This window comes from Atta colombica, unplaced genomic scaffold (assembly GCF_001594045.1).
Source record: "Atta colombica isolate Treedump-2 unplaced genomic scaffold, Acol1.0 scaffold32, whole genome shotgun sequence".
Classification (NCBI taxonomy): Eukaryota; Metazoa; Arthropoda; class Insecta; order Hymenoptera; family Formicidae; genus Atta; species Atta colombica.
In genome coordinates this window covers 1,182,659-1,192,804 of record NW_017259426.1, presented here as the reverse complement: position 1 = coordinate 1,192,804, position 10,146 = coordinate 1,182,659, and the positions used below count along the sequence as shown (strand labels likewise).

The following is a 10,146-nucleotide window of genomic DNA, read 5'->3' as shown; positions in this document are numbered from 1 at the left end:
TATATATATATATATATATCATTTTATTAATTTATCATTTAATATTGAAACATTTTTCTATTTATACTCTTTATCAAAAGAATATCTATCTCAAAAAAGCAGATATATATATATATACGCATTATCTTTAATTCTTGTACATGTTTTGGGTGGAATACAACAGATGTTTGCAAATTTCTTGCATTGTATACATAATATGTTGTATGATTTATGATTGGAACATTCATTATATAACATTTATTAACAAATGTTATAGCATATTTTATTTCATATGATACAGCGATTAATCTGTCTGTGAAAAAATGATCTTCAAATCTTTTTATATGAGAATACTGAAAACCACAAGCAAAAGAAACCATCGATAGACATCGATCTTCGCAGTACTGCTGTAAGCTATGCCTACGTAAGGCCCCACATTTGTATCATTATAATGCTGGAAATACCAATTGAAAGGATTATCATCTATCACTTTGGCTTCATCGTCGATGACGAACACATCGTTTTGATTTTCAGTCGTCGTCTCACTTCTCTGAATAGCAATCGACTTCTGTTTCTCTCTGGATTGTTCGGTACTGTAGCTGATGTACGGCGAGGCGACCTTGGTTATCGTAGATCTACCAAGCGGACGTAAATTTACGGATCCTGAAGACGGTACTTGTCCCCCCGGAATTAGAAGCGCAGATAAAGCAGATGCCTCCGTTCCTCGAAAAGTTACAGTTGTTTCTTTGGGCCGTGGATTCGATGTAGAAGACGTTAAGGGTGCTGAGAAATGCGAAATCAGTTCTGCATTCGTTTCTGTCACGATATCCAAATAGTCTGAATAAAATAATATTTTTTGTTAGATGTTTTACTAACAAAAGATTTAACTTTCTCGACAAATTAAACTTTAACAATTAAATCAATAGTGAAATCGACTCTCAATTAATTAAAAATAGAGTTTTTTTTATTAGGAACTTAATTATATATCTGCCAACGAGAATGAAGAAATCTCATAATAAAATGTGAGAATATGGAACATTAGAATGGAATATTAGAATATTTTAAAATTAAATTTTATTATTAAATATTTTATTCAATTATAAACTTACCCGGTTTCTCATGGGAGTCAACTGTACTGTTTAAAACAGTTGGATCACTTTCATGTTCAGATATTTCTAAATTCCAATCTTTAGATTCGTCTTCTTTTGACGGTATTACCTGCACCGCTGCGGTTACAGTTTCCTTAGTAATTGTAATTTTTTTTGCTTCCGTTGTTACTGATTTTGGTGTAGTCCAAACTATTTTGTTAGCGACTTCCATCTGCGGCTTCTCTATGAATTTAATGTCTTCCGTATTTACTTCTAAACTTTTGCCATCATAAATTTCGGTGGAAACTGATGTTTCATGAGCTTCTTGTGATGAGTCTTCCTCTACGATTATTGGCACGCTATTTTTCACTGCATTTGATGCATTGAGGCTTAAAAAAAAGGATTAGCCGAATGTAAGAATCGATATGACAGCATTAAATGTAAAACAGTTTGAAATACCATTTTTTAATCTCTTAATCATTTTAATTAAATAAAAAGAAATTATATATGAACTTTATTTCCTATTAAGATTATAAAAAATGTTTTGCCTTAATTAAAGAATTTGGAGAGTATGTCTCAGGCTGTTCTCAAAAAATAAGCTGATGTTATTTATCATTGGATTTTGACGTCAAATGACATCGACATTTTAACGTCTAACAGTGACATATAACGATAGCTTAATTGTTTGCTGAGATGTTAGGGAAATTTAAAGGATTGCATTGAAACAAAAGAATAATAATTCACCTAGTTCTATTGACGTTGGACAAAATTTTGCGAGATTCAAAACTCGTTGATCGAATGACTGTCGATGTAGTGGGAAGGTTTTCTCTTTCCCGGAAACTTGTCCGCGGTTTCCCGGTCCTGGGGACAATTTTCTCTACCTTGGTCACGGTGCTGTTTCCGCTTTTTCGAAGAACAGAACGTTCCTGTACCGATGTATTGCTTATATTCGATTTCGAAGTATTTTCATGCTTTATGTGTTTCTCATACATCAATCTAGGATCGGCGATCGGCACGAATCCGCTTTGGCCGCGCGGCAAAGGCACAAAACCACCTCTATGAATTTCTGGTTCCGTGGGTGGAAAAGACCTGTAACGTCCACGACCAGGTCTATCCGATGACGATGATTCCGATGAAGATTCCTTTCTCTCTGCCTTTTTAGCTGAATGCCTCCACAGATTGAAATTCAAATTCGGTAGACTGAGTGGTAGACCAAAAAAGCTGAAGCCGGAGCTGCTGGGTGATGGTGGAACAGGATTTTTCTTTATTGGTAACGTGGTATTCTTTTGTACTAATTGAGGCTTGTGCAGTGATGGGTGAATGATCTTCACTGTCTGAGTAGGTACACTGATAGTAGTAGACACACTGGGTCGTAACGTGCTTATATCGCTTTCATTCATGTCCTGATAATCTATATATTGGTACAAATAATCAGAGTCCTGGGAAACGGAAGGTTTTTGCGTCGAAGAATCCTTTAGATTCATCCACAATGGTATTGTCTCTGTAATCCCAAATGCTGGCAATTTTTAATGTAGTTTAATAAACATAATATAATTTGCTAGAATTATTTCTTTTGAATTTATAAATTATATAATTCAGATGCCATGTACTTTGAAAGATTTTCTTATAAAAAATAAAAAATAATATAATAATTCACCAGTGATAAAAAGTTTTTTATAGGTTGTTAATTAATTTATTTTATTTGGATCATTCGTAATTATTTACCAGATGAAGAGACTGAAGGAGTTGCAACATTAATCATTTCAGCCTCGCATCCTGGATGAATCGGTTCCACATATCTTTCACGCTGGCAATCCTGTCGTGATAATCTGAGTTCTTTGAAAAGAGAGCCGTCAGCGCATCTAGGACCCTCTGTGGAAGCTTGCTGTAGCCATCCTCGCAGCCAAAGCATGCCGCAAGAACAGGACAGTGGATTTCCTTTCTCAGAAATGAGAGAAAATATAAATATAAAAAATTTTAGTTTTGCAATTATCAAGAGATCATTTTAATAATGGAAATTAATGTGAATTAATATTTTATCATCTTGACATCAATTGATTTAATTCTTCGTTGTCGCAAAAATCTGTAATAGTTATTGATGCTAGGTCTATAAAATCTATTTTAATTCATGTTTTAAAATCTATGTTAATTAAAAGGCATTATTTAATTAATTGTAACTCACAGAAACAAATTAATAATAATATTATATCAATGTTATAATTTCTTACTCAATAATGCAACTTATATATAATATTACGTATACAGTATTAGATACATTCATTAAATGGGAAATTATAATGATATAATATTACTATTAGTTTGTGTTCCACGGAAGGAATCATAATGATATAATTCATATAAAAAAGAATGAATACTATCCCGGTAAAAAATTTTTTATGCATGAACATGTATAAATATGTATAAATATATACATAAATAACATACATAATTTTATATAAAATATATCCATGTTTTATACGAAATATGTATATGTTCATACATCCTTTTTTCTTTTGTAAAATTACTTTTTAATGTAATAGAAATAACAATAGTAATGTGAAAACATAAAAAATAATTAAAGGATAATTTTTGCATTGTTCGTTTTAGAAAACAAATTTGGAAAAATGTTAAAAAAAATTGCTCATACACAATTATGCATAATTTTATGTATAATTAAACATAAATAATTTTTTATATTTCTTCAAATTCACTTCACTTGATTTTTTCCAAAGTAAATAATATGATAATTACCTTTTATTGTTATTTCTATTACTAAAAATTTTACAAAAGAAAGAGAGATGAATATATATATATTTCATATATGATTATACGTGTTTATGAATATTTATGTATGTTTATATATATTTATACACATTAATGTATAAAAAATTTTTTACCAGGATAACAAGTATATTTTAATAAAAATAATCCAAATTTGTAAATATACAAATAAACATCTTTAATAAAGAAATTTATAATTGGTTCAATAGATCCATCATCAGTTCCGGAGAGCTAAATACGACTTTTTTATATAATTTTCATTAATTTAATCAATTTTATCAATTACCGTCGATATCTAAGACAGCGATATTCGATCGCAGCCTTTTGAAACTGTTTTCAGAGACCGCAGTCATCCGATTACTTCGCAAACTCAATACCCGCAATCTGGGCATATCATCGAAAGGTGAACCATGTACGGCGCAAATCCGATTGTTGTCCATCTATAAGCAATAAGGAGAACAGCGTAAGGCGGCTATGTAAAGTGGTTTAGCTAATTAACGATGTAGGTATACGAATAATTGCTCCGTCAGCAGAACGGCTCGTCTCGCACCACGGTTCATGCAAGAGTTTCACTCTCGACGAGAAAGTATTCTTCTTTATTAGATTCTCGTTGTTTTATACAAGATATATTTTGCAAGTTAATTCGGATATTGTTCATTCATAAATTGTACTGTAGTTGTTTTAAATTTTCTGATCATAATGCAAAAAATACTTAAATGATATAAAATTACACATAATATTCTATCTTTTAAAACCTCATAATTAATTCAATAGATCATAAAGCTGAAATTTTCGCTATGAATACCTTTAGTTCCACCAGCCACTCCATAGCTGCTAGACTGTCGCTAGAAACTCTGGATAATCGATTGTAACTGAGATCAAGAACCTCTAACGAGTGAAGGCTCTCCAGACCAACGTACTGCAAGTCCGGCAGGTGATTGTGACTTAAATTAAGGAAAAGTAAGTGTGGCACGTTAATGAAGGCATTACTAGCGATTTCTTGGATCAGATTCTCCTGAAGTTCCGCGCTCTGTAGCAGCGGTAATTCGGTGAAAGCGCCACTGGGGATGGACTACAAAATCATATATATTAAATCTCCATTTATTAGTTTAATATATAATTAGTTTAATATTTATAAAACTTATTAAATATAAAAATTAAATACATGTAGTATGAATTTTCAACATTCTGAAATTTTTATATTATAACAGCTTTTGAAACTCTCCATTTGTATTTGATAAAATGTACAACAAAGATGCTTTGTCTGCTTTTACTGTTTAAAGCATCTTTAATACTAATCTGAAATGACTTATTATTCTACAATTGTGGATGACCATAAAACTATATTATTACCTGTAATCGATTCCTGCCGAGTCGGACGGCCTGCAACTCCGGTAATGCTCTAATCGCGTTTCTTTCGATCACCCTGAGATCATTGTTTTCGAGATCGATCAAGGATAGTTGTGGTAATCCATCGAACGCACCTTCCCGCAACTCACGTATATGATTTCTAACCAGTTTCAACTCCAACAAGGACGATAGACTGCTTAGCGTTTCCGGAGATAGGATGTTCAGCTTGTTGAAGCTCAAATCGAGGACCCGTAGAGCTGTTAACCCGTGCAACGATCCGGGTAACTCGGTCAAAGTATTGTGTGACGCGTATAGTTCACGAAGGTCTCTATAATTGACATTGATGTTACCATTTTGAAAGTGCGATGTTTAAACAAATCTTTCTTCTCATAACAAGAAACCAAAAAATACCAAAAAACCAAAAAAATGTTTGAAGATGTACGAAAGATTGGAACATTATTTTAATTTCTTTTATGGTGTTATTTATAATGTTTTAAACAAAAATATTTAAAATATTTATTACGAATTTATCAATTCAAATTTAATCGTAGATTTATTTATATTTATTATGTATATAACATGGCTATTTTGGATATTAATAGATTTATTAAATTTAGAAGAAAATTATGATGTCATTAATTATCATTAGAAAATGCCTAATTCGTATTTCAAATTTAGGTTTAATTAAATCTCAGCAGATATCTTTTGCATTAATTCATATCTTTTAGAACACTTTGTGTTTGATCGATGTGTTAAACTTGATGAATGAGATTAAATAAAATTGCGTATAAAATCCAGTGCCAAATTACTGTCAAGTCGACACGGCAGGCCGATGCTATACAACGTCGAGAAAGAGATATTAGCGTGTGCATGAAGAACTTTCTAGGTACCAAAAGAGTGATGCAACCAAGTAACTACGAGTGAAACTATTTTTCCACTATAATACGAAACTGCGAAGTAATATACAAAAGAAGAGTAAAATTGATTCTATTATCATAAACGTGATTAAGTTTTGGTAGTTTAAAAACGAGCGAAAAAAATTTTGATACTTTTTCATGCACATGATTTAATTAATACATATAAAAAGTAACAAAAAAGTTTGGTCACAAATGTGTTTCTCAAATCATTAATAACACACGCGTATATATTTATAAAAAAATCTTAAATATACACTACTATTTAAGTAACAAACTGATGTCATGTATTCTCATTTTGATATTAAAAATAATAAGCTATCTGAGTAAATTTAATAAACATACAAAACTTTATCATAAATTTTTTTCATTCTGTACATGAAAACGAGAAGAAAATATCATATTAATATAGATATTACATTTGGTAGTAAACTCAAATATATCTCTATGGGCGCATATATTATTATTTAATATTTTAAGCATATTTTTAGAATATTAAATGAATATTTTAATTAAATAATATTATTTAATTAAATAATATTAATTAAATAATATTATCTCTAGAAATATTTTATCAGATATCCCAATGAGAAATGACAATGAAATCGATGTCGATTCCATTGTCATTTATAAGGATATGTTATAAAGATCGTATTATTAAAATTTGATTTTCTTACCTGGTATTAATAAAGGTGGCATGAGGAATTTGTGCAAGATTATTTCTGCTCAAATCAATTCTTTGCAGTCTCGTGTTCTCTTGAAAAATATCTGGTCGCAGAACCTCCACTCGATTGCCCCGAAGATTCACATCCATCAACGACTTTAATGGTCGGAAACTTCGGCCATGTAACGTGACCAGCCGGTTGCATCTTAAGTCTAGCTGTTCCAATCCCATGAGTCCATCGAAAACGCCATCGTCTAAAAGTCTTAAGGCGTTGTAGCCTAGATTCAATTTTTTCAAATTCGGTAAGTCAGCCAGAGTACCAGATGGAATTCTGTCAATCCCATTCGAGCTTAAATCCAACGATCGTAGAGCAGGTAGAGCTAAATCCTGAGAGGACGCGGTTGGTAGAGCGACAATACGATTTTTTTGCATGTGAAGATGTTCGATGTCTTTCGGCAGACCAGGGATTACTTCCAGCATACGATTCAAACCGATGTCCAACTCGTATAAGTTTGTCAGGTGTCGGAAAATTAAAGGATGAATGACGGATAAGGCGTTCCCGGAAACATTGACGTGCTCCAGCGCCGGTGTGCCCAGAAAAGACTCGGGTTCGATGAGTCCTATAGCATTACCACTAAGATCAAGCCGCCTGAGATTTGGTAGATTAGCAAACAGGCGTGGTTCTATGTGACGAAAGTAGTTCTCTGATAGATCTAGGCCCTGAAATTATTACCTTAGCCGATTACATAGATGTCGATAGATTGACATTATAGTGCATATTCAGCCTAATTTGATTATTTATAACTTTTATAAAAATGAATATTATAAATTTTTTTTAAAAAACATCAAACATTAAAGAATTTAACGATACCAAGCAAATGTTTAATGTATCTTTATTTTAAAAACAATTATAAGCATTGGAAAAAAGCTGGATGTATGCCATATTAAAGAAGTATTTAAGGATTAAAACAGAATAGAAGCTAAATTCGAAATTAATAAATTATTGAAAAGTAATAAATAATTGCATAAAATTCATTGACTAATATTTAAAGAATTAATAGATACTTTACTTTCAATGCTGGCAAATTCCAGAAGGGAGCTTCCAACAGGTTCGACAAGGAATTGTTCTTCAGCCTGAGTTCCCTCAGCGCTGGCATCGCTGTAAACGTTTCTCTTTGCAAAAATATCAGCCTGTTATGATTTAGATGGAGCCTTTCTAAAGTGGGATGGCCTCTTAGAGCACCGAAGGGTATTTCCTCCAACTGATTATGACTGGCGTCTAGGAACTTCAGCCTTGGCAGAGCCTCTAGCACCGATCGTATCTCCGCTACATGACTAAGGTCATTATTAATCAACCATATCTCTTCCAATGCGTTTCCTATTCGTTGCGGAAAGAATTCCGGATGAATGCGATAAATTAGATTATGATTCAAGTCCATAGACTTGAGGGCTGGTACTCCCTGGAAAGCACCGGCGAATATCTCGGTAATGTGATTGCGCGATAGATAGAGGCGCGATAAAACAGTAAGATCGACAAAAGAGCCTTCGCCTAAGCGATTGATGCGATTTCGATCCAGACGTATCACTGATAGCGACGGGAGATCCATACATGCACGACCGACCATACCGGCATCGATTATGGCATTTCCAACCAACGAGATTTCCTTAAGCTCTGGTAGATTGATCATGGCTCGTGGATGAATCCAATGGATTCCAGAATCAGTGATATTAATCAATTCTAATCGAGGTAGACTTCGAAGAAGGCCAGCCTCCAGTCTAGTTAGTCTGGGACTACCCAGCACATGTAACTGTTCCAAGTTGGGAATGTCTCGGAAGTTCCTTGGGACGAGTTCTAGCAAGGCCGGAGAATTGATCTGAAGATATCTTAGCTTCGGCAAATCGGAAAATCTCGGTAGTCGCTTCATCACGCGACTCTGCAGTGTCACAGCCTCGACACCCTGCAGATTCTCCAGACTGTCTACAGGTAGAGATCGCAGATCGGGCTCAACGATAAATAATTCCAGCAAGGAGTCGTGTAGACCTTCCAGCCAGCCGGAGGATACTCTTTCAAGACGATTGTTTCGCAGCATCAAGCGCAGAACTCGTAAAGTTGCAAATACCTTGCCAGGTAAACTGGGTAGATTGTTGTTTTCTAGAATCAGCTCGTCTACCGGTCGGTCCATATAATGGCTCACTGCCTGCAGACCTTCCAGTACCTTTGGTAACTCGCTGTGGCTACACCTATGCGAATTTATAGCGTTCAAAATTGTTTATGTAATTTTCGGGATTATATATCTGACCATGTAAACTTGCCATATCTGAACCTCCATATCGCGTGTGGAGCATCTGCATGGCAATATCCTTTCTTGAAGCGGACATCCATAATCTGGATCTAACTGGGCACTGACACCGATGGAACGGAATGCCAGGAGCCAGCCGATTATCAAGAGCCCACCGCCCTGCGACGACCTGACCATCGCGCATTGGGACCGTAGTTTACGATCGCGAGTACCAGTTCCGCATTTTCTGAAATACACGTGCATTTGCACGTGAATGAATACGGATTTTGAAGGATAAAAAATCTAGCATTAGAAAAAATGTGAATGTAGCTCTTTAATTAGAATATTTTTATACAAGTTAATAATTAGAATAAAATCTTTCTAATTGAGGACGTTTTAATCTCTTTCAGGTCTGTCACGAGTTATAAAGTCGTTTTTACACCTATAAATTAAATGCAATTTGTTGCTAAAACACTCATCTGAAGACATTGATAGTGTCTCGGCGCGAAAGAAGCACGGATGTGCTTCTTTCATGCAAACCGACGAATTGCTGTGTCAGAGGTTATCGAAAACTTAATAAGGGCTTAAATGATAACAGTAATATCGTATTTCAATATTATATTTCAGAAATTAGTAGTGTTTCTGCGAGATAAATGCGTGATTAAAATTAAAAATCTCGCTCATAAAACAACTATTGGTAGCATTTGTACTATTGGTAGAACAACTGATTAATAGAATTTTAGACATTAAAAGTAATCCTTGGATGTCACAATATCTTCTGTATCTTGAGCGCGATGCGACGCACTGTATGTACGCGTGTACACACGTCACGGTCGCAGACGACAAAATTGATGTCTCGTACCGTAAGCGAAGTTAAAGACCGCTAGGACAATCATTGTCCGTAATAATTGTCGTCGCGCGAGCGCACTTCTGATGTACAAAGTGATGACCGATAAAAATGGAGTGAATTGGAGATTAAAAATTTGCACTTTAAAGACAGAGAAAGTTTAGAATTGTGGTATTTAAAGTAAACTGTAAAATATTTTGTTGGATAATATTATGTGCTGACAAAAAATATAAAATCAGGTATG

At 34.0% G+C, this 10,146-nt stretch overlaps 1 protein-coding gene across 1 annotated transcript; it reads right to left on the bottom strand.

Annotated features, from left to right (window-relative positions):
• Window positions 1-319: 319 nt before the first annotated feature.
• LOC108690353 (protein artichoke) lies at window positions 320-9,253 on the bottom strand. The gene is made up of 10 exons (XM_018197599.1): window positions 9,090-9,253; window positions 7,847-9,017; window positions 6,790-7,496; window positions 5,202-5,526; window positions 4,654-4,920; window positions 4,135-4,288; window positions 2,793-3,005; window positions 1,812-2,583; window positions 1,116-1,426; window positions 320-816 (listed from the first exon to the last, which is right to left on the bottom strand). Exons 1-10 carry the CDS (start codon window positions 9,251-9,253, stop codon window positions 320-322), a joined length of 4,581 nt encoding a protein of 1,526 aa, XP_018053088.1.
• Window positions 9,254-10,146: the final 893 nt, after the last annotated feature.

What these genes read in the sequence shown, in the direction of transcription:
- LOC108690353 (XM_018197599.1), bottom strand. Translation starts at nt 9,253, where the DNA reads ATGGTCAGGTCGTCGCAGGGCGGTGGGCTCTTGATAATCGGCTGGCTC. An exon ending in CGCTGTCTTAGATATCGACG is followed by an intron (nt 3,006 to 4,134) that starts GTAATTGATAAA and finishes TTTCTGAGAAAG; the next exon opens with GAAATCCACTGTCCTGTTCT. An exon ending in TGATCCAACTGTTTTAAACA is followed by an intron (nt 817 to 1,115) that starts GTACAGTTGACT and finishes TATTTTATTCAG; the next exon opens with ACTATTTGGATATCGTGACA.